At 44.3% G+C, this 24,484-nt stretch overlaps 1 protein-coding gene across 4 annotated transcripts; it reads right to left on the bottom strand.

Annotated features, from left to right (window-relative positions):
* YIPF7 (Yip1 domain family member 7) lies at window positions 1-24,484 on the bottom strand. 4 transcript variants are annotated; one of them, XM_066632026.1, is made up of 6 exons: window positions 24,437-24,484; window positions 19,677-19,793; window positions 18,328-18,494; window positions 11,533-11,678; window positions 6,639-6,820; window positions 1-1,581 (listed from the first exon to the last, which is right to left on the bottom strand). In XM_066632026.1, the coding sequence occupies exons 2-6, from the start codon at window positions 19,790-19,792 to the stop codon at window positions 1,419-1,421; spliced, it is 774 nt and encodes a 257-aa protein (XP_066488123.1). In that variant the 5' UTR covers window position 19,793; window positions 24,437-24,484; the 3' UTR covers window positions 1-1,418. The 4 variants fall into 4 exon arrangements, with proteins under 4 accessions (XP_066488123.1, XP_066488121.1, XP_066488122.1 ...); XM_066632024.1 differs by having other exon boundaries at window positions 24,391-24,478; XM_066632025.1 differs by lacking the exon at window positions 24,437-24,484 and adding an exon at window positions 24,267-24,382.

Here is a 24,484-nt window from a genome sequence, read left to right as displayed (position 1 = left end):
TGTTTTTAAATCTATTTTTTGCTGATTTTATTTAAAGGAGTTTTTCGCATTTTTTGAACAGTCATTTCAGGAAAATGTTTTTAAAAGCAAATATTTACAGCCTTATGCTTTCAACATGCAACTGTTAACATTCCCTTCCCAGTTTTATTTCATTTTCATCCATTAAACAAAAGCATGTAAACCATATAATCTAATTTTGTTAATGGAGTTTGTGCTGATTGGGAAGAAGAAAAGAAAACATTTGGATGTGAAGAGAATAAGTGGAGAGCTGTATACATTTGTGTAATCAATGCATGATCCATGCTGGACAGACCAGCCAGATCCACCCAGCAAGAAGTGATCAAATGGAGGGTGAAGCCGAGAGCTTTGAAGAGGCTCAGGGGAGATTTAATCCACCTGGTGTTTTGTATCATGGACCACAATAAAGATTTCTGTTGACAGCATCTTGTGATAAGACTTTGCACATTTGGCCTGAAGAGTGCCCAGAGCATCCCCATGAACACCTCCAAACTCCTCTGAAAGAGGGCTTTCTCCATGGGATGAGGTGGGCACCCTGGGGGCCTCTACAACAACATATAAACATTTTTAAAAACAGTTATGAAAGCAGCAGCAATAAAATATTCCAAGCAGCAGTACAGCACCAGAAAATAAAGCTAGCAGGCAACAGATGTTATAAAGTAAATCCTTCTGAAAAAGAGAGGTTTGGGCTCCTTGTGAAAAGGTCAGTGTGGAAAGCTGGACTCATGTCTAATGGGAGCGTGTTCCAGGGACTAGGTGCAGCAATAGAGGAGACTGTCACCTAAGTCCCAACCAGCTGGACATCAGGCATTGGTTAGGCACAAAGGTGGGCCTCCCCCACAGATCTCTCCTGACTAGTAATGTTGGCATCTGCATGATTATGGTGCTATGTGCACGTACCTTATCATAGTGCTCCTGGGAAATAGTTTCCAGGATCAGCCAAAATAAACACACCCAAGAACAAGACAGATCTTGTCCTTTGATCTGGAGGGAGTCAGCAACTATATAATATCTGTGCAAAAAAATTAGGCTGTTTGGTCTGATGAGGTGGTCACGAACTTCACATCAATCGATGAGACTTTCATGGATAGGAAGGAGCACACTGGATCCTTTGCAATCTCATCTACAAAGTAGCCAGGTCAGCCTGAAGGGGATTGCACATGTGTCAAATCTTTTTTTCTTTCTTTTTTTTACATTCCAAACCAGACAAGGATTTTTGGTGGGCATGACCTTTAATTCATAATATAGTTGAGCATTACAAGTTGGACAAATTTGTATTCCGAATCAGGTAATCACAGATATTGACAGCATCTCTAGGAAGTGCTCTCGAAAAGATCATCCAGATATGCCTGGCTTTGCAATCAAATATAGAGTAGAAGAGACTGGCTCAAAACCAGAGTTCAGAAGACAGTCATAAGTGCAAAAAGTCCATAGAGTAAAGCACAGGGATAGGCTACCAGAAATTGCTGTCCTTCCATAGCCAAAGCCGAAGTGAATATTTTGGAGGCAGAGAGGCTGCACCATCCAATAATGATCAGAGCCAGCAGAGTTCCTAGAATTCCCCTGCAAAAAAAAAAAGATAAAAATCACAGAAGAAATTTCATCAATTAATAAGAGTATAATGGAAATGTGTCAGGTGTCTTGCTAATCAGGGATGCACTGATAGCCATGGGGAATAGTGGCCACAAACACAGCACAGCATCAAGTCAGACAGACAAAGAAGGAGGGGGGGGGGGGAAAGCCATTTTTCAATTTGGATGAAAAATGGCTTCCTAATTTGCAGCTTTAAAAACCAAGGAGCAAATACTAAATTAGCAAGCTGCTCTCTAATTTGTTAGGACTGCAAGACAAACAACTTCAGCTTTTTCATTCAGTAATGGACCAGAAGCCTGTAGCAGATAAAAAGAGGGAATGTATACATGGCATAACAGTGGCAGTATACAACTAAAAACCATGAGCATAACCAAGTGGCAAACGTATGCTGGCTTTATAGCAGATTGACTGACAGCACCACCCAAGGCAAACTGGAAACTATCATTCAGTGAGGGTCCTGTGAATTCTGTGTCCTGATCTTTGCCCCCCCCCCCCATGTTTCCTGGGTAGAGGGATTGGTTCATAAACCAGTATAGTTCTGTCTTTTTGCTTTGCCCTTTTTCCACTTACTGTAGAAACCATACTCATTTTTTGGTATTTATTTGTTCATTACATTTTGGCCCCATTCCCACGTCCTTTGGGATAAGTGTGGCTGACAGTAATCTCATCAATATCTGCTGAGAATGAGTGGCTTGAGGAGACGAGAGAGGGCAGAATAAGAATGAGAAATAATCCAACTCACCAATGTTTTCTGATCCCTGTTACCTTGCGCTTTCCCAAAATATAGCTCTTTCAGAACTTGCATTTTGTACAGTCTCATAGCCTAATCCTAACTAAATTCCCCTGTGCTGAGGCAGTGGTGCCATTGTGGCTTCTGCTAAACCCTGCAGGGCAATTTCAGTTGCCTAAGGTCTCCTCGAGGTAAGGGGTCATTCATCCCTTTGCTCTGGAATACACCCCAGTAGCCACAACGTGGCAACTTGGGTGCCAGCAAAATCACTGGTGCAAGTCTGCATTGCCCCATATTGGTAGATCAAGCCCTGGAAGGGGGATGTGCCAGCACTGCCAATCCTGCTCCCTCCTTGGTCCAATCCACCCATTCCCCACTCTGAAGATAGGGATAAGCAGTGAAGTGGCCAAGTTTGCAGATGATACTACGCTTTTCCGAGTGGTGAAGACCAGAAGAGATTGTGAAGAGCTCCAGAAGGATTTCTCCAAACTGGGAGAATGGGCAGCAAAATGGCAGATGTGCTTCAATGTACGTAAGTGCAAAGTAATGCACATTGGGGCAAAAAATTCAAACTTCACATATAGGCTAATGGGGTCCGCATTGTCTACGGCTCTGAAGAGAGATCTTGGGGTGCTGGTGGACAGCTCAATGAAAGTGTCAACCCAATGTGCAGTGGCAGTGAAGGCCAGTTCCATGCTAGGGATAATTAAAAAGGGGATTGAGAATAAAACAGCTAATATTATAATGCCATTGTACAAATCAATGGTATGGCTAGAGCAGTGGTATTCAAACCGGGGTGTCATGACGCCCCAGCCTGTGGGTCCTGGCCTCTGCCCCCTTAAGGGGCGGGGGGCAGCCAGGAGACAGGGGGAAGGTAGTGGATCGCTATAGCAGAGCAATCTGCTCTGCCTCCGCAAAAGCGGAATGGAGCGCGATCGCCCCACTCTTCCTTTCCCTGACCTGGGGCGCCCTGCAGGCGCTCACGCAGGGCTCCCCGCACACAGGAACGGCTGCTGCAGGGACTGGAGGGTGCATCCCAGTCCCTGCAGCCCCCTGAGCGATGGGATCCTGGGGATCGTGTCGCTGCCTTCCCCCTGCCCCTGCCGCCTCCCCTCCGCCCCCGCCAAGACTTACTACAGGTTTCTAACTCCCAGAGAGTTTGGAAACTGCAGGGCTAGAGTATTGTGTTCAGTTCTGGTCACCACATCTTAAAAAGGATATAGTGGAATTAGAAAAGGTGCAGAAGAGAGCTACCAAAATAATTACTGGGCTGAGGCACCTCTCTTATGAAGAAAGGCTGCAGCGCTTGAGGATCTTCAGTCTAGAAAAGGCACCTAAGTGGGGAGGAGATTGAGACATACAAAATTATGCAAGGGATTGCTAGAGTGGATAGAGGGATGCTCTTTTCCCTCACACACAACATCAGAACCAGGGGACATCCACTAAAATAGAGTGTCGGGAGAGTTAGAACAGACAAAATATTTCTTTACCCAGCCTGTAGTTAATCTGTGGAACCCCTTGCCACAGGAGGTGGTAATGGCATCCAGCCTAGATGCCTTTAAAAGGGAATTGGATGGATTTCTGGAGGAAAACTCCATCACAGGTTACAAGCTATGATGGGTGTGTACAGTGAGATTAGCTGGTCGCTCATCTTGAGCGACCAGCTTGAGGTTGGGTAGGAATTTTTTTCTGTCATCCGAATTGGCTGTGGATGGTAGTTTTTTGCCTACCCGAGACTGGGGAGGGAGGGAAGGTATATTCAGTAGGTTTTGTGCACTAAAAATTGGTCGGTTGGCAACCTTCAGTCTTGAAAGACTATGGTATAAGCCTACAGCACTCGGTAGTCCCAGGCGGTCTCCCATCCAAGTACTAACCAGGACTGACCCTGCTTAGCTTCCGAGATCAGATGAGATCAGGCACATGCAGGGTAACAGTTGCTCTGTTTAATAAAGTAGTACAAGGTAAACCTAACTGCAATCTTTGCTGGGGGGTATGAGCGTAAATAGAATACTAGTTGCAGGTAGGTGGCAGTGAGATGCAAGTGTCTTGTGGTCTTGTATATGCTCCCTGAGGAACCTGGTGGGCCACTGTGAGATACAAGAAGCTGGACTAGATGGGCCCTGGGCCTGATCCAGCAGGGCTCTTTTTAGGTTATTATGTTCACTCCCATTGCCATTCTTTCCCTGCCCCATTCTTCCCCCTCCCTACCCTCCCCCATCACTGCCTGGAGGACACTTATCTGCTCTGGTACATGCTGCTCCCTGTGCATGTGCGGACAGGACAGTGCAGACATTCCCACCAGTTGGCCTGGAACTTGCACTGTCATAACATGCTTTATGGCACTTCGCCAATGCACAAGGTGGACAGGATGGAGACATCAGCCACCTCTCTTTTCCCTCCACCCGCACACCCAAAAAGAAGTCGATAATGAACAATTCACTTCTCACACTGTTTTTGAAAAGGCACATCCAGCCTCTAAATTGTTTGCTTTGTGAGGGACAGGCCCAATTCCAGCCAAGAAAGTAGCAGCAACAGGTATACAGGACCAAGTTGTTAGCCTGCATCATTTTTTGCCCTGCCCTACTCAGAAGAACAGTTGGGTTCAAGGCCAGCCCAAGACCTTCTGAGAAGGCATGCCAAATGCTGCTCCCCTTGCCTAATGGATGTGCCAACCTCTGCTCCTTCCCACTCTCAAATGTTCTGGCTCCACATTTCCTCTTCCTCTCAATCCTGGGAGTGGAAAGAGAAGAATCAATGGAGGCAAGTAGAGAAGAGTGTCCTCTATCATTCTGCTACCTGATGCAACAGCTTCAGGTGGCCTCATAGATGGGCCAGCCCTAGCTGGGTCTCAAGCAGGCAATGTGCTATTTATTGTATTTATTCAATTATATTATACTAAATGTGCACATGGAATATTTACTGGGCAACATAACCAAAAGGTGGACCTCTCACCCCAAGGAACATAAACTTTAAACAGTAGTTGGTTCACTGAACATGACAAAGATGCTGTCATATTCTCTCTCTTTTTTGGACCACTTTCTAAGCTGGACAGCAGATCTGATATGAAAGATGGCTGTTCTCTGGAAGCTAACCCCACTGGTCTTTTAAATACACATTTGTGCAGCTTTATAAATGAACGTTATGAAATGGGCTAATCAATTCAACCTGCTTATTGCTGTAGAGACGAGATAGAATTAATGGCTCTTTCCGGGGAACCAGCAGTGTCTGTCATATCAAGGGAACACGAAATCCTTTAGTATATGGATTACTGCCAGGGCAGGCTTTAGCCACTCATTGGAACTGTGGAGCGAGGTAGAAAGTCTGGGCGCTCAACAAATAAAATTAAAAACCTGCTGACAGCAAAAACGTATTTATATACAACTGCTTTAAAAAAAAAAAAAAGAAACAAGAATTTTTCATTTCCTGACTGCTGTTTTCTACACCTTGTTGTACAGCTCCTGCTGCTATCGCACTGATGCAGGATAAAGCAGGAAGCCGGAGACACAGTGTACTTTACACCTTCAAAAAATGGGAGGATGTCGAATTTGTTTATTATCTCTTTGTTCAAAAAATTTACAACTCACCTTTCCTCGTGCCCAAGGCAGTGTATGACATAATCTAAAAACGGGAAAGCCAAACCTAAAGTCCTCAGCGTTGAACATGACTAGAGATGGGATAAGATGGTTTTATTTTTTCACAGATTTCAGTGTTTTCCAAAGTTAGAAGTGCAGAAAGAGTTTTATTATGTGGCTCTTTGACATACAGTATAATGCGTGGCTCTTGGAAATATGCTGGCTGAGCTCCTTTCTGCATCACAATTAGTATAAAAGGTCAATAAGGAATTTTCAAGTTTCATAAGTGTATCAACTGAGAGTCTATTGGATTAAAACATTAGTTCAGTGTTCATGGTGAGTAAATATATTTAAGAATTCATTATGCCAATAAAAGTTTCTAGTTCTACGTATTTAAGAATTTGAGTGCTTCTTAAATATTGTGACTCACAAACATCTGAAGTTTATCATATGTGGCTCTAACACTAAGCAAGTTTGGACACCCCTGTTCTTGAAGCAAAGGTCTGGCCACTGTTTGAATGGAGACAGAATGTTAAACAGATCCAACCAGACAATTATTATGTCCTGAAATGGTTTTAAAGACCCAACCCATCAGTCCTTCTTTACTCATTGTATCTTTTAACCTCTATTCTTTTCCTCCTCTGTCTCAACAAGGCTCCCATTAATACTCCTCTTTTACCATTCAAAGCAATCTGCCAGCTTTTCAGATGATAACTGATACTTACTGTAGGGAGAAAAATACTGCATAGCTGGATAGGATGACCATGGGTAGCAGGCAGTAACCCAGTACACTTGCCACACAGCCATAAGGCACACTTGCTATGCTCATCAGGTTCAGCAACGCGTGAATTGCTGTGCATCCAAGAGCGCTTGTGCCATAAACATAGCCAAAGTGAACTTTTCCTGCCTGTGGAAATAAAGGAAGCATAAGACAACATCACCGTATTGATGGTGGGTGGGTTGGCAAAGAGGCAGCATATTACCCCCTGTGTTAAACCACGGAGATTTGAATAAACATGTATCAAAGTAAGGGTGACCAGACAATATTTGTTTATGTGCATGGAACTTTATGGTAGAAGACAGATCCCTGTCCTGAGGGTGGATGCCTCTAGCCCAGTGGTTCTCAAACCTTTTAGAGGCCCTAGTGGCTGCTGCCTAATCTACAAGTGCCAAGGGGTGTGATTGGGCAGCACTGCTCCCTTTCCCAAGTAGCACTTTGTTTAACTCTTGATGCATAAAGCCTAATCTGCCCTGATAGTTACATACATCATCAAAAATTGGATCCTGACCCAATGGCCCACTGGTGGGTCCCAGACTCACGGTGTGATAACCGCTGCTTTAGCCAATCTGATGCCTGAGCTATCTACTTCAGTTGGCCTCATGGATGACTGAAAGATAATGAAACCATAATAAAATAGGATGCAAAGATGTCAGACGAATAAAAATGGATGGAAACCTAATTTCCAAAAGAAAATCCTTCTGCTGGCTGAAATCTGACTGAGGAAAAAGAGGATATTCTCAAGATAGCTTTCCAATAGAAAAATAAAAACAAAACACTCTTTAAAATTCTGTCTAATAGAATGGAAAAGAACAAAATCACCAGACTTACAGCCCAATCCACCGCAACTTCCTGCTTGCTAATGCTGTGGCACCAACATGGGTGTAGTATAGTGGCTCAGAGGGCACAATCCTAACCAGGTCTACTTAGAAGTAAGTCCTATTTTGTTCAATGGGGCTTACTCTCAGGAAAGTGTGATTAGGATTGCAGCCTGAGTTGTAGATCTGGACTTCCCTGATTCAAATCTTGCTTCTGCCATTAATTTAATCAGGCTGCAATCCAATGCACACTTTCCTGAGAGTAAGCACCATTGAAGCCAGTTGGACTTACTTCTGAGTAGACAAGCATACGATTGTGCTCTCAGTGGCCTTACACCAGTTGCTCCCTCTTAGACTTAACCTATCCACCTTTGATATGGTGATAACAATTACAGCACAATCCTATGTCGTATATCTGCTCAGAACTAAATCCCATTGTGTTCAATGGGCTTGCTCCCAGGAAAGTGTACACAGGCTTTGTGACTTACCTTACCAGGTTGTTGCAAGGATTCATTACCATAACACAGGTAAATCAATTTACATACTCAGAAAGTGCAACAGAATGGGGGCTTAGGGACTGTGCCTGATGTAAAAAAAGGAGGGATATAAGGAAGTGAGAGAGGAATCAAAATGCATGTATATGTATCTGTGGATCTGGGACCCACAGTTTCTGTGATCAGGGTCCTGCAGGGCCCCCCACATCCATTATCTTTATTTTTTTGTACTTTACTTTCTTTTATTTTCTTGCTTAAGATAGGAACATGACATGCAGGTAGGCTCCCTGCCTGCACATTGCATTCCTGTGTTAAGCAAGAAAACAAAAGAAAGTAAAGTTCAGAAAAATAAAGTCAATGGGTGCCTGGGGGGCAGGTTGTAAAATGCTTTATATAGGGTTTCCCCATATCCACAGTTTCTGTATTCGTGGGGGGAGAAGCAGAATGGAACCAGGATACAGATATGGATACAGGGGGACTCCTATATTCTAGAAGGCTAAACATAGCCTTGGGAATTATAAACAAAGAAGGATTCAGCCATACTTTTATGAACCTAAACCTGATTCACACCCATCATTTCCATATGACATATTCTTGCAACCAACTTTCTAGAAAGTAAGGTATACAGTTAGCCTATCATGAACAGTGGTTTGTTCTTGGCAAATTCTGTTGGCTTCATTCAGTTGCTGTTTTAATGGGTGTGTTTTTTTTCTGTCCAGACTGCTACAGACTGCAGAACAAGGACTGCCATGAAAGTATCAGGGAAAACTTTTATCTCTGAAAGAAAATTAATGGGAAATCGCCTTTCCCAACACTCATATTTCCAGCACTCCCACGGCTGCCGCTGACAAGTGGTTGGTGTATAATGCCATTAGTGTAACAGATTCCTATCAACTACCTCTGCAGTCATTAAAGGTTTTCAATAGGTTTAGCATTTTCAATTTGGGCAGGGAGGTTTGATCTGCAATATTTCCTGCAGATGCCACGCATAAACACAATGCCAGAAATAATCAGCTAATATTTTAACTTGTTTTCCAGGGGCTTTGATTAATTGACACATCCATACTTAGCAGCTTAATCTAAGATTAATAAATTGATGCGCCAGAGGCAGAAGGCGGCCGGATAGCAGCTAAATGAAAACTCTCGTTGATAAACTGCTTGGTATGAAGAGGGAGGCCTGCTGCAGCTAGAAAGGGGTTGGGTAGGAAGGGAGTAGAGATGGAACATGGAGGTTGGACAGACTGGTTCCAATTGTCTTCCCATTTACCATATTTTACATTATCTTCTTTGCTGTCATCATAGATTTGTGTATCGATGAGGTCAAAAACAGACTGTGAAAAAATTAACTGATTTGTAGCTAATCATGATCTGATTTGAGAGCCAGCATGGTGCAGTGGTCCTAGAGTTGGATGTAGACCTGAAAGATCCAGGTTCAAACCCCCATTCAGCCATGAAGCTTCCTGGGTGACCTTGGGCCAGTCACACTCTCTCTCCCAGCCTTACCTACCTCACAGGGTTGTTGTGAGAACATAAGGACAGAACCTTATGTCCTTTTTTTTACCAGCTCAAAGTTACTACCTGTGGGCTGAGTCATGGCAGGACTTTTTTCAGAGGTAATCTGCCACGACCTAGCCCACGAGCAGTAACTTTGAGCTGGTAAAAAAAAAAAAAGCCACAGGCCATAGCCCCTGAATTTGCCTAAAATACAGTCCAAGGGGAAATGAAGTGAGAATGCCAGACACAGACCCTATACTCATGTTGAGCATGTTCCATGAGCTTACCCAATGTATGGTGCCATAGTTCCACCTTTGTGAGTTGGAATGAAGGTACTACTCCAGGAAAGGTACTAATCAGGAAAGGTAGAAAGGCCAGGGGCCAGTTTAGATTTACAGGCTTTTCCACATAGCATGGGAGAGAAGTGTATGGATACGCATTTCCCCCTGTTCGTGTGCCCTCCCACTTCTGCATAATTGTGTGTAGTCTTTAATTTGTGCACTGAGGGCCAGTTCAGATGAACTGCACCCTGTGTGATTCTGCTGAGACAATACAGTGCACCAGATATGCGGATTCATGCATGCACACAATCTTCCTCCACATTTGATGGGGAGGGACTGGTAGACATATTGTAGAAAATATTTGTATACTAGGCTCTGTGGTGTAGCTAAGGGGGTGGGCAGGGGGTTACATTTGCCCCAGGCCCTAGAATAGAATGCTCTGTACATAGAGAGTAATCAGCAGGGGCCAAGACTGGATCTGTCAAGTATAGAAGATACAATGAAACATTATCATGGATATTAACTAATAGGGATGTTTGAGTCAGCATCCAACTTTGTACAGGTCTAATTCAGTTCCAGAGGGATAGCTATGAACATATCAGGGGGATACGGTGCTCAGGGTTCCGTTCAGTTCTTTTACCTCAATAGCACATCACCATTACCCCTGTCAATGTCAACAGAGCTATTTCTGCAACACAGCATTTTGCAAGGAGACTTCAGAGGCTTGGAAGTCCCTGTTCACTTCTCTTTCACGTTCTTTAATTACTGAAGAACCTGCTGTACGTGGCAGAATATTTAGCATATTTTTGCATATTTGGAAGCTTGAAATGCAATGTCATTAGTTCATTTGCCTGATAAATGCCTTCATCCAAGTTACCTAGTTCTAAAACAACATCATAATGAGTAAAATAAAATAAACAGGAAAGGACTATGTCAAGGTAGAAATTATGATACTCTTCATATATACGTATGTTTTAGAAGAGCATTTTAAAATATCAATCTGAGCTATTTTTCTAGTGACAAAAGTCATCTGTGTGTCTGTGTTTTTTTTAACTTGTTATGTTATTTACCCTGTTCTTGATAAAGTGCTTTTGCAGTCTGGCAGGTACTGGGAACAAAGAAGTAGGAAGGTTGGTTGAGCACCTTAAGCCATTTCTGCCCAACATATACGCAACAGGGACCAAATGTGTACACCTGTGGGCTGGGCAAAAATGGGTTTTAAAGAGCACTTGACGTAAGGTTGCACATGACTTGTCTCCTTAAGGTAGCCACTTCTTGTGCCTGCGTTAGTTCTCAGTCCCAACAGATCCTGTTAGGGCATGCTTAAAGAAAGGGTACACTCTTGGGTAGACATCGAGCAACCCAGGCATAAGGTGACAATCCTATACCCACTTTCCTGGAAGTAAACCTCATTGGACACAATGGGATTTACTTCTGAGAAGACATGCCTAGGATTGGGCATCCTTATCTCAAAATGCACTATAAAGTGCTTCCCAGGCCCCTTTCCAAAATGCCCCTACCCCTCTAAAATCAATTTATTCTGATAAGAATTTTTTTTAATGAGCCAATACTAATTAGTTTAGCAAGTAAAGCTATGGACAAGAAGTGGAGGAATTCAGTGATATGGACCATAAAGAGACATTTAATCAGACTCATTCTTCATATAAGCTGAAGAAATTGTTCTAGCATGCTTTGCTGCCAGATCTACAGATATGGTTGTTACGGTTCAGATAACTATGGTTTATATACGGTACCAGAAGCAATGTTGCTCCAAGCGCCAGGCAGAAAACCAGAGGTCCTGTCAAGTCTGTCTCGTTCATAATGCTGCCATCTGCTGGCTTCATCGGGTTTAGGACTGTTAACGTTTTTTGCCAGATGTGATCAAAGTTGATCCCTAGCTCTGCAACAGAACAGGTTTCAGAATTATTCCTTATCCTAAGAGAAAGCTTTGGTAGAACAGTTCATCAGGGACGTTGAGACCTCATATAACCAAACAGAAACTTGGCTACAGGTACATTATTCTAATGTCTTGTGTGTCACAGCCAAGCCATAATTTAGACTCTCTCTCTCTCTCTCTCTCTCTCTCTCTCTCTGTGTGTGTGTGTGTCTGTGTGTGTGTGTGTGTGTACACATTTTTACTTAACTCTCTGTGGGGCATTTGGTCTCTAATGGGTCTCCCCAGACCAGTGCTGGCTCTTTATGTGGCACAGATCCGAGGAGACTCTGGGGGGGCAAGTTCAGCGGGGGAAGGGGGTATAGGATCCCACGTGTGCTAATGCCTCCAAGATCCCCTGTTCCCTCCCCCCGGCCTGGCCCTCTTCCTACCCCAATCTACCCACAGTCTTCCCCTGCTGTCAATGTACTAGTGACTGCAGAGGATGGCAGAGGTTCTCCAAGTCAGTGGCACAATCTCCAGCTATTCATGCTGATGTGGCTGTGGCTGGCCTACACAATGCTGGAGCAGCTTTCATGCCATTGGCCCAGAACTCACAATGGCTGATCAGAACATCTGCTACTGAAAGGCCCAGATAGGACTGAGCTATAACAGGGGTGGCCAGCCTTTAAACTTTAGGGCTCCTGGACCTTTAACAATCGCATTGAATTTCAGCAGGTGTAGCTTGACATCTCATAGGTATTGAGCAATATCCCTCCCTGGGTTATAAGCAGTAAACCAGGATTTTCCTGCATTAAATCTTGCCTCTGCCATGAACTCAGTAGTGGGATTCATCCGGTTCGCGCCTATTCTGTAGAACCATTTCTTATTGTAGGTCTTGGTTCTGCGAACCGTTTGTTAAAGAGGGCCGGCTGCGCTGCTCACAGGGGCTGGAGCGGCCAGCGGCAGCTGCGCACCATGTGGCCTCGTGCAGGTGCCCGATTGCCGCAGCTGAGCGCCTGGCGCCGAGTCCCTGTGAGAGCCTCGCTGCACCTGCCCACGTCGCAGGCTCCGGAGCACCTCTCAAGCCCCGCCCCGCCTGCCAGCCTGTAGGGCTGTTGGCGGGCGCCAGCTCTGCAGCACGCGCGAGCTGTTGCTAGCGGGGTTGCCCCTGGCTTGAGCTGGACGGGACACACACACAACATACAGCGTGGCTGCTCCTGCGCCCCCTCCGAAGCGCCACCCTCTCCATTTGCTCTCCAGCCTGCTGCTCCGGCAGCCGCTCACCCTGGGCAGAGGTGGGTCTCTCGGCTCCCCCTGGGCTGGGGCAGCCCCGCGGGATGCTGCGCCCCCGGCCCGCTCCACCCCGCGCCACCCAAGGCTGCGGCCGCGCGCCCCTGCGCCTCCCATGCTGCACTCCTCGCAGAGGCGCCTGCAGCCTGCGCGGGGTCCGGCTGGAGGCAGCCACGGCTCCCCCCACGCCAGAGGGACCCCCGCGAGCAGCGCTGGGACCCACTGGGGGGTCCCAGTGCTGGGAGGGAGGCAGGCGGGCAGGCAGGCAGGCAGAGCGCGCTGGCTGGCTGGCCAGCCGGCTGGCGGAGGTGGGCAAAGGAAGTGGCTCTGGGGACTGGGGGCGCCTGGGGGGGCTGCTGAGGGGGGAAGGGGAGGGCTGGGAGCGGGAGAGGCAAACTTCCCACCAGTGCATCTTCTCAGGCCACTTCCCAGGGAGAAGTGAGAGCCCCAGCTTAGGCATACCTACTCAGAAGTAAGCCCCCTTATAGTCAGTGGGGCTTACACCCAGGTAAGTGTAGACAGGATTGCAGCCTGAGATGCACACCATCGGGGTCAGCACGCACACAGCTGCCCAGGGGAGGATGCTATGGGGTGGAAAGCCCCATTGGCTAGAATGGGACTGACTTCTGAGGAGACTCGCATAGCCTGGGGCTGTGAGGCTACCAATCCTGTCCACACTTCCCTGGGAGTAAGCCCTATTGAGTAGAATGGGACTGACTTCTGAAACCCTCTGGCGAAGGGGAGCCCTGCCTGCTCCCTCAGGGGACTGCGGCTTCCCCCACTCTGCTCTGCTTTGCGTTGCCCTCCTGGCCGGCTCCTCTCTTAGGAGGAGGAGGAGGAGGGGAAGCCACGGCAGTTGGGAAGGGCGGGCGCCTCACACGGGCAGCTGCCTTCCTCCTCCTCACTAGGGCAACTAGCTGAGGAGAGGAGCAGAGTCCCTACTTGTTGCTACTTCTTCTGCAGTAGGCAGGTAGCAGCACCCCGCAGGCTCCTCTTGAGCTTCCTCCCCCACCCCTGCTCCTGTCAGCTCTTGGGGTGGGCTCCATTAGCCCCATTTAAACCCCCCCCCATTGATTTGCAGAAGGGCTGAGCAGTGGGAGGGAGACTGCTTCTTGTGCCTCACTCTAGGTGACTGACCCACATACACACACCACCCAGTCCTGTTACTATTGCAGGCATCTTCCTTCTCCAGCAATAGCTGTGGGGGAGAGTTTTGTTAATGAAATGCAGAAGGGGATTGGCTCCTTTGAGCATCCTTGAATTATACTCAGAGTTGCCTCAGGGTGTTAATTATATTTTTATGCATCTGGTGGTAGGCACAGTATTTTTCCTCATTTTTTAAAATCTGGGGTGTCCCTTAATCTATGGTTAAAGGGGCATTTGTATTCTGATTTTAACTATATAGACAACATGTGAAGCAAACTCAGATTAACCATGTGAGTAGCGTCATGCCTCTTTACAGCATAATAACTTATACAGATGAAGTTGGTTTCATCTCACAGAGTCCTCAGGAGTTCGGTTCATGCTAACTGGAGGAGAATGTTTTGAGTAGTTACACCATTTCTGCCCAATGTTGCATATTTGCAGCAGGGAACAAATGTGTACACCTGTAGGCTGGGCAAAAATGAGTTAATTAATATTGTATCTGCAGTGAAATGTATGAGGGTGAAACTATCATATTTACACTCGTACATTGTTTGTCAACCAGTGGTACGGGTACCACCAGTGGTATTTGAGTGGTACTTTCTGGTGGTACTTGTGGGACCTTCTGATATCGACTGCCTGGCAGCGAGACCAGTGACTAGGACACTGTTTCTCAACCAATTGTACAGGTACCTGGAGTGGTACTTTCTGGTGGTACTTGTGACTCCCCTTCCCACAAGCAGCCCTGACCCCATGAAGCCCTGACCCTCTCTCCCATGCAACCCTGACCCCGTGAAGCCCTGACCCCCAAGTAGCCCTGACCCCCCTCTCCACAAGTAGCCCTGACCCTCTCTCCCATGCAACCCTGACCCCCCTTCCCACAAGCAGCCCTGACCCCCATTCAGCCCTGACCCTCCTTCCCACAAGCAGCCTTGACCCCCTCTGCCATGCAACCCTGACCCCCCCTCCCCTAAACAGCCCTGACCCAAGCAGGCCTGACCCCGTCCCATGTGCACCCATGGGTGTCTGGATAATTGATGAGAATACTGGGGGGGGGAGCTACTGGACACCTGATGGGGGATACTGGGGGGACTGGACATTGTCATTAGGACATAGAACCTGTTGTTAATTTATTTGAATCCCACCACTGCATGAACTCATTAGGTAGCTCCCGCAGTGAGTAAACTGACTCACTGAGAATTAAACTTTACAGTCAAGTCAGTTGGTCATGAAGTTTCTTCCCAACTAAAATAGTAGATTTGCTTCCTATGTTTACACAGGTAATGTGGTATGCTAGGGGGTAGTATACTGTACTCTCTCCATGCTTAACTTACCCATGACATTAGAATCAAATATAGTAGATGAAAAAGACAGTCAAAGACCTCTTTCAAATCAACAGATTAACATGTTACTAACACTTCTACCGTGACCCTCTGTGTGAACTTCCTGGAGCTTAAAATGGGGGAAGGGGACCCAGTTATGCTCCTTGGGCACCCCAATCCCAACTAGCGCTGGTGCAGTAGGGTCTCCACTGTATCCAGGGCTTGTTGAGAGAGGGTTGAAGGTATCCTCAGGTAAGGGGATATTTTCCCCCTTACTCCAAGTAACACTCTAGCCTGCCCAATGAGGCTACTTGGATCCGTGCCAGCTAATTCACTGGCACAAGTCTAAGCACCCCCATGTAGGATGTTCCGGCCTGGAAGTAGGATAGGATACAGCGGAAGTCTACTCCATTGATCTCGCTAACTCTCAAGCCTGATCTGCCCCTGTTCAGCCCTCTACCTACCCTGTTACACCCCCTCCCTGCCTCTGGAACATACTCCCGCTGCCCTCTCCCAGCTCCTGCAACACTCTGTGCTCTTCTTAATTCCATTGGTGCCCAGGGGATTGCATTCAATGCTGGCGGGCTGATACAGGCCTTCCTGTTGGTGCTACCTACTCTTGAGTTGTCAAAAAGCACTTTTTGGCACTTTCACAATGGCTAGTGTTGGTGCAGTGGGTGCTGTGTCAGCACTAGCAAAGATTTGGCTTCCACTTCCTTAGAGTTCCTTAGAGCAGTGGTTCTCAAATGTTTAGCACCCGGACCCACTTTTTAAAATGAGAATCTGTCAGGACCCGCCAGAAGAGATATCATGAAATGACATCATCAAGCAGGAAAATTTTTAACAACCCTAGGCTGCAATCCTTTGCACACTTACCCAGGAGTAAGTCCCATTGATTACACAGGCCTACAAAATTGAGGGTCAGAAAAGTTTTTCCCAAACTTTATGGTAGTTTGATATGAATTTGGGGTGCCAATTCCAAAAATGGCATCTGTTTTGCCCTATCACGTCTAGTTTTGGAGATATAGTATAGTCTCATTAGTGAATGGTTCGAGTAGCTTCCTCATGAGGAAAACATGGTGTAGGCTTCTTCATGAGAAAGCTGCTTGAACCATTCACTAAAGAGGCTATGCCGTGTCTCCAAAACTAGATGTGATAGGGCAAAACGGATGCCATTTTTTGAATCAGCACCCCAAATATACCCAGGAATTGGTGTAACATTTAAGGAAGCAAAATGTGTGTTGGCCTGTGTTAGCATTGTTAAAAGCATATGCATAGTGACCTGTTAAAAGCACAGATCTGTAACATTCCCCCAAATGTAGTCACATACCATAGTAGCATCAAGTCTAATATATTAAAAAATAAAATATTGAAATGAATGGGGACCCACCTGAAATTGGTTCGCAACCCACCTAGTGGGTCCCAAGCCATAGTTTGAGAAATACTGCCTTAGAAGAAGGATAGGGTTCAAATGTGATAGGTAAAAATGACTAGGGATGTTAACTCTGCCCTCTTTCATAGGGATGCTGTGAAGGTAACAGCCTTCCAGATCGTGACAGATTTAGATAATGTTGTAAGGCTGAAATCTAATTATCTCAACTAGAGAGTTCACACATGTGGCTGACAGGAACTTTCTCAAGCTTTGCCTTGGAACCAGCTACCTTCATATTCCTTGTTGTTGTTGTTGTTTTAATAAAAGCAACTAGAAAATTTATTATAAGATATGTAAACAAGATTATAACAAGTGTTTATTAATTATAGTACCTTAACATGATATCTGATTATGCAATATAAATATAGAGGGAAAGGCAATGCTATGAAATCTGAATACAAAATTTATTGTGTGCTGTCATCTAGAGGTAGTAAAATATATGATGTATGTGCCATAAAAATGAGTTAATGCCTTTATTTTCCATGCAAATTGCGGTGTTGCCCTTTCAAACATAAACATGTGTCTGTGTTACAAATGCAAGACAACAAATCAACCGATTTCTTTCTTTTTTTTTTTCTCTTTCCCTCTTTCTTATTTGGCAGCCTAGGATTGAGTATCAGTGTTCAATGTACTTTTACCTAGGAGTTTGACTTGGCTGATCAACCTAGTTACAATTCCAGACATAGAGCAAAAGCATTGGCATCTGATACAATACATGCTTATTACAAGCTTGATTGACTCTTTGATTTGTGTTTGTTTATTCATTTGAGAGAAAGACATTTCGTTCTGATAAATTACTAAGGGCCCAATCCTATCCAACTTTCCAGCACCAATGTAGCCCTGAGGTAAGGGAACAAATGTTCCCTTACCATGAGGAGGCCTCCATGATTGTCCCTCTCTACAGGATGCAGTGCATGTCCCATTGGCACAGCTGTATCAGTGCTAGAAAGTTGGATAGGAACGGGCCTTTAGTATTTAACGCCTATAAATAGGCAATGATTTGCACTGGTTTTTAACATGTAAACTATGTTAACAGACCCAAACAATGGACCAAGGCATTGATTTAAAATTTCCTTAAAATTCTGTGCGATGGAAACTTGAAATTGTGCAGGGCTCTGGGGTGATTTTATGAGGAGAAATGTGGATTGCACTTGTTGAAAGGCCATAAAAGATCATGTTCCAAGTACAGATAGTTTCTACCTCATGGTTGACTTATCAGTTGATCATTTTTACCTCACATGGTTGACTATCAACTCAGAAGAGATGAGTTACAAATTTTTTCTTTCAGAAACTTCTTGTTAACAGTATATATTTTGCAATGTGCTATCCAAGTAGAAGAAACTTCATCATCAGACATGAAATATTATTTTAATATCAGGGGAAAATAAACCACCTGTTTGATATCATTGGTATAGCAGATTCTGCCTTATACATTGCTGCCTACCAGAATATGCAAAAAGTGTAATTAAGTGTTTTAATTCCATACCTTCTAGCAAAGGAGGTTCTTCATCAAAGCTGTCTGCATAAGTGTGATCAGATGGAAAGTCAGAAGTATATGCTGGTTGAAAAATCTGGCCTGCATATGGTTGAGAAGATGAAAGCGTTTCTGGAGCAGCAAAAGCCTCAGATTGTCGAGGGTCACTTGTCCAACCTCTGAAACAGGGTCATAAAATAAGAGTACTGTTATTATTTATTATTATTATTATTATTAACAGTATTTATATACCGCTTTTCAACTAAAAGTTCACAAAGCGGTTTACAGAGAAAAATCAAATAACTAAATGGCTCCCTGTCCCAAAAGGGCTCATAATCTAAAAAAAATGCAAATGAATACCAGCAGACAGCCACTAGAACAGACAGTGCTGGGGTGAGGTGGGCCAGTTACTCTCCCCCTGCTAAAAAAAGGAGCACCCACATGAAAAAGTGCCTCTTACCCAATTAGCAGGGGATATTACCCAATTAGCAGGGGATAATTGGATTGGATTAATCAAATATTAATATTGGATTAAAGGGACATGTTCCTGCTTAGATTAATATTAGGTCTTAAGAAACGGGACAATGATATTTTCAGCATATATTTATGAGTATTTGCAAGTATTTTTCAGCACCTCCAGAATCAAGGGGTTGCATCTGAAGATAATCTTCCCCATATATCTGTGTTTGCACATGGAATGTTCACTCATTTCTTTTGGAAGCTTCTGGACCCCCAGAAAATGGGTTCTGGAGGAAGATGGCATGAGGTTTGGGAACTACCGGAGGAAGGGGATCAGAAAAAAATTCTCCACCTGTTCAAAATGACTACCATTTGGGCTCCAAGTCAAAATTATTGAAAGCTGGCAATGTGGCAGCCCCCAGTTCTAGCTTCCCAACAAAACATATCAGGATGGCGTAGTAGTTAGATGAGTGCAGGGCATAGCATCAAGCAAGTGGTATCTACTTCCAGCCTTTCTTGCTTGAACTTGAGTTTAATTGGGCTAGTAAATGGCTGCCATCACCCAAGGTCAGACAGAGAGAGGAAAAACCAGATAGCTGGAGGCAACCTTGAAAAAAATCTCCCTTTGTAGAAGTATGGAGACAGTAGCATTCCCGGGGGGGGGGGTACAGTGCTAAGTTTTTTAGGCGCCTCAATGCGCCATGTAAGCAGCCCCTCCCACTCACCTTTGGAACCATATTTATGCATATTTATATATTTCTATCTTGCTTTTCTCCCCCCATGGATTGCAGTGTGGCGACTCTCTTTTATAGATATTATATCTAACTATCAAATACTGAAGTGCAATGCTCAAATACCATGTTAAAATGAATTTGTAAATTGTTCCTGTTTCAAGCACTTACGTTTTGCTTCCATAGACACTTGTGGTGGCTCCAGACCCATCGTAACTTTGTCCTTGGTTATCAGTGCTGTAGTTTGACTCGTAAAAATCTATGTCAAATTTCTCAAAGCTGGACATTCTGAGAAGGAGAGCAGATTGTTTAGCAACAATTAAGGGTTACACATGAGAAAGTGTTTTTTGTCTTTCAGAGCTGAAGTTGAAAAGACTGGAGGCATGCAGTCTGCAATGGAGGCTATACAAATACCTACTGCTATGCTTCTGAGGACTTCATGCTTCCACTGGTGGTCAAGCAATGGGGACAGACTATGTTCCTTCAGTAAATCTCCCCGCTACAAGTGAGGCACCAAAGCAAGGCAGATGTGAGGTCAGGAAGGCAAAGCACATGTGGAGACAGTGTACTTAACAACATCAGCAGGGCCAAAGAGAAGGGTGGAACTTACAGCCCAATCGTATCCAGCACAGGGGAAGTGGCTCCACAAAGCTACTGATGGATCCAACCAGGCTGGAGGCATCCTCAGACAAAGGGAACATTTGTCCCCTTACCCTGTGTAAAGCTCCAGCCTACTCAATGAGGCTTCTTGAGTCTGCGTCAGCTAACTCACTGGGGCAGACTCGAGAAGCCCTCTGTTGGGCTTCCGATAGGGTGATAGTGTTGCAAGGTCAAAGCAAAGGTCAAAAGCAAACTCAATAAGCAAGAGTGGTGATCGTCTGCAAGCTTTATTTCGTTGCCAGCAACGGGCCTCTCAGGGACTCCTGTCCAAAATGAAGAGAGCAATGAGAGCCATGTGGGAACTCTCAAAGCCCTCAGAGAGAGCGCAATTTTCCAGTGTGAGCCTCTCCCTTATATTGGATCCTGGCTCCTCTGGTTTGAGGAGTCTTACATTTCATTGGCTGATGTGTGACATCAGAGATGGCGGCTTTCTCAGGATTGGCCAGCGATAACTTTATGTCTTGTGCTCTTATCTTTTGGCACTCCTTACTTCTTTGACCCTGACATGTTTCAAACAGCCATCTGCTTATCTATTCAACATTCTTTCTGTCTGGTCTCATTAATCACTGTGGGCTTTCTGCTAACTGTTTGAACTAAGCTTTTTGGTCTTTCTTTCTATTCCATGTGTGATTCCCTATATGTGAACTGTATTGTGGTGTAATTTCATTTATTTAATTCAGGACAAACTAAACTCTTATTGTACAAAAGGATTCTCTTTTAGAACTCTTTTCTTATTTAAAACAAATATCATTTCCCTCTGTGTCAGCTTAGAGGTTATCATTATGTTTTGCTGGCTTATCAGGGACTCTCTCATATTATCTTGTTCCTGTCCAGCTGTTGGGTGTCTGTATCTTGAAAAACTCTATTTTAAAGCAACAGATTTACTGTCTTTGTCAAGGCTGTCAACTGTCTTATCTAATGTTGCTAGTTTTCCCCTCATTAAAAGTGTCTCTAACCTGTATATAACCCTTAGTTTTATTGCCTCTTGGTGCCAAGAGATAAGTTTTACTCTGCTTCCTGGCTACTCCCTGTATGTTGTAAATCTGTCTCTGAGTTGTAATCTAATCTCACTTTAGGTTGTACTTCCTTAGTTCCAATTAAGCAGGACCTTGAGTCTACAGAGTGCCTAAGATAAGAGTCTTATCTGAGGAGTAACTCTATACCACATTCCAATGTCTCTGGTCAGACTCTCCTAATTAACTTTGCTACATCTGCCTCTCCAAGGTTGCATTACAATTTTCAAACTTGTGGCTTTAAGTAAAACTTAATAGTTTTTCTTTTTCTGTGTATTTCATGCTTTGATTAAACTATTCTAACAGCTAAAATTCACTTCTGAAGCCACTATATATGTTGATTACATTTTAAAATCCAAAATGTTCTTTTTCTATGGTTTCATTGCAGGGAAGAAGCCAGGAGTCCGTTTCACTCCTTCATACTTGCAATTAAGCCTCAGATGTAAATTCCAGCCTCACACTCCCTTTTTGAACCTTATCTGATGCTTTGACAGCTTAGCAAGAAACATCCCTTCATTTACAGCCTGTCTTTGTTTCAATTTCAGACTTCTTCAGACAAAGTGGATTTCATATGTTTTAAGCATCATTTTCCTTATTTCTTAAACATTATTTGTTTTAAACTATAAACACCCATATAACATTGACATTTGGTTCATTAACATAAGTAAACATTTGGACATAAACTGCTAAGCATTTGCTCTGTTTAAATGATTTGTTTTAACACGAATGGCTGGCTGTCATTAGCCTGTATCAATAGGATCTGGCAGAAGAAGCCTTCATGCTCTCAGCAATCACTGCCCTCCTTTCTAAATACTCACAGACAGACCTATCAATGATTTGCTTCAGTATCTTCCCAAGTATGTCATGCTGATCGGTTTGCTGTTGCAGGGATCTTTTTTCCCTTTCTTGCAGATAGGGACCACAGTCACTTGCTTTCAATATGATGTTGGCCCACTTTCATTTCCTCAAGACAACCAAACCTAATACTTAGATTATGGCTGCAGTACACACTTACCTGATATTAAGGCCTATTGAGCATAATGGAGCTTACTTCTATGTAGACAACTATAGGCTTGTGCTCTGTGAAGCCTTTGGAGACAGGAACAGATATTCATAAGAACATAAGAACAGCCCCACTGGATCAGGCCATAGGCCCATCTAGTCCAGCTTCCTGTATCTCACAGCGGCCCACCAAATGCCCCAGGGAGCACACCAGATAACAAGAGACCTCATCCTGGTGTCCTCCCTTGCATCTGGCATTCTGACATAGCCCATTTCTAAAATCAGGGGGTTGCACATGCACATCATGGCTCATAACCCGTAATGGATTTTTCCTCCAGAAACTTGTCCAATCCCCTTTTAAAGGTGTCCAGGCCAGCTTCCTGTATCTCACAGCGGCCCACCAAATGCCCCAGGGAGCACATTCATAACATTGCTGTCAGCTGGCCTGAGCCCTTGGCTTAGGGCAGAATATTAAAGAAATGGACAGCTAAGTACATGTTGGTATCTGTGGGGGATCCATTCCTGGACTCCCTGCAGGTACCAAAATGCACGGATAATGGAATCAGCGGATAGGGCGATCAGAGTGTCGTACCCCTGCCCGGAAGGGCAGAGCCAGTTGGTCCGACAGGGGTGGATTCTGTCCAGTGCCGCTGAGAACGAATAAGCAAGACACTAGAAGGTGGAAGGCTAGGAAGGTTTTTTTAATTGGTTCGCAAGGCATGCCTGGGACCCCTGAGAGCTGTCCGCTCAAATTCAGAAGCCGGGGTCCAGTGGGGTGTGACACCCTTTTATACATTTCAGTTCATTCAAACAAAGCATCCTAAAAAGGGGAAGCTCCCTTTGGTAACTTTCCTAAATGTCCTTCTTCATGCACCCACCCTCTTCACTCTCTCTTTTGCACGTGCCTTCTCAAAGGAAAGTCTTGTTTCTGACCGTTTCGCGATGCTTGCTGTTCTATTTTCATCTAGTTTCTGATTATATGTCTGCGGTTAGGTTAGGCACTTTATTAGCTTGTCAGCAAAAAAAGTTCTGTTAGTGATAAGATTTAGCCAGCTGTAAGTTCTAACTTCCTCTAAATCATGCCTTTTCCTGTCTCTGTTAGCTGCTCCCCCTCCCTCTCTGTTGATGGCTGCCACAAGTTTTTGCTTTGGAAAGGGAGGGGGGGTTTGAGACTGATTTGCAGGCATCAAGAGGACCTCCAATGCGACTAAAAGAGTCTTCCGGTCACATCCAGAAGTGTCGGAAAGGCTTTCTGGCTTTTGCAAAAACCTAAAGTGTATTTACCACACCTCCAGTATGTGTTCCGTAGCTCAGAGAGGCTGTGCCCAGCTTCCCTGGGCCTCAGAAAGCCTCCCGGATGCAACTGGAAGGCACTTTTGGTCACGTCACGTCTGGGAAATCAAGTGGGCTCCTTCAGTACAGGTCTAGCATCTGCGCCGAGTCAAATCTGCAGGTGTGGAACTCACGGTTAATGAGGCCGCACCTGTAGACACTGCAAGTAACAGAACTTGCACTGCTAAATGCAGAGAGATGGGGGAATGAAGGGGGGGGGGTAACAGAAGAACACCTGCTGCCCACTCTCCTTGTGTTTTACTCCTGATTAGCACAGGACTGCAGGATTTCCAAGTAGCCTTGAGACACAAAAGGAAAACTCTTGACATGAACAAATTCCTATGCAAAGTGTTAAGATATGATCATTATTTCCTGTGGATATATATTTTTGAATGATATCCCATAATCAAATTTCTCTGCTTCAGTCTGATGCTTTAATTTATCAAAAAATATTTAACAGAACAGTTATGCTGTGTAGCAACTTTTTTTTTTACTAGAAAACAAATCATACATGTTTCCACTTTCAGATGAAAAATCTGATTTATTTTTAATCAGTTTAGTACATTAGAGATTTTTTTTATTAGAAATGTGACATTCTCTATGAATTATGCACACATAAAATTATGAACTGAAGCCTAATAATTCTTAAGTCATCTTCTGTTAATATTTTAAGGTTTAATTTTTGGTGAAGGTTTAATCCTTTAAATGCCTTTTGTATCTCTCAAAGCATAAAAAAAAACATACTATCACTTACCTTATTGTGTACAAAAACAGTGCTTTTTAAATAGCTGGGACATAGACCTAGTAACCTTAATACTAGTATTTTTAAAATATATTGATTTAATATTTTTTAAACATTTAAATATAAAACTCCCTACCTCTTAACAATGTAGATGAAAATTTCCTATCATAGATTTTGCTTACATGAAGAGCAACAAGTCAAGTATTCTAGTGTGTTAACCAGAGTGATCT

Source organism: Tiliqua scincoides, chromosome 6 (genome assembly GCF_035046505.1).
Source record: "Tiliqua scincoides isolate rTilSci1 chromosome 6, rTilSci1.hap2, whole genome shotgun sequence".
Classification (NCBI taxonomy): Eukaryota; Metazoa; Chordata; class Lepidosauria; order Squamata; family Scincidae; genus Tiliqua; species Tiliqua scincoides.
Note: the sequence above shows the minus strand (reverse complement) of the source record. Positions and strands in the feature narration are given on the sequence as shown.

Bases quoted from the DNA above. Each gene is read 5' to 3' on its own strand.
- YIPF7 (XM_066632026.1), bottom strand. From the start codon at position 19,792: ATGTCCAGCTTTGAGAAATTTGACATAGATTTTTACGAGTCAAACTAC. The intron at 18,495-19,676 runs GTAAGTGCTTGA...ACCCTGTTTCAG, and splicing joins AGTGTCTATGGAAGCAAAAC to AGGTTGGACAAGTGACCCTC. The intron at 6,821-11,532 runs GTACCGTATATA...TTATTTCCACAG, and splicing joins TTGGAGCAACATTGCTTCTG to GCAGGAAAAGTTCACTTTGG.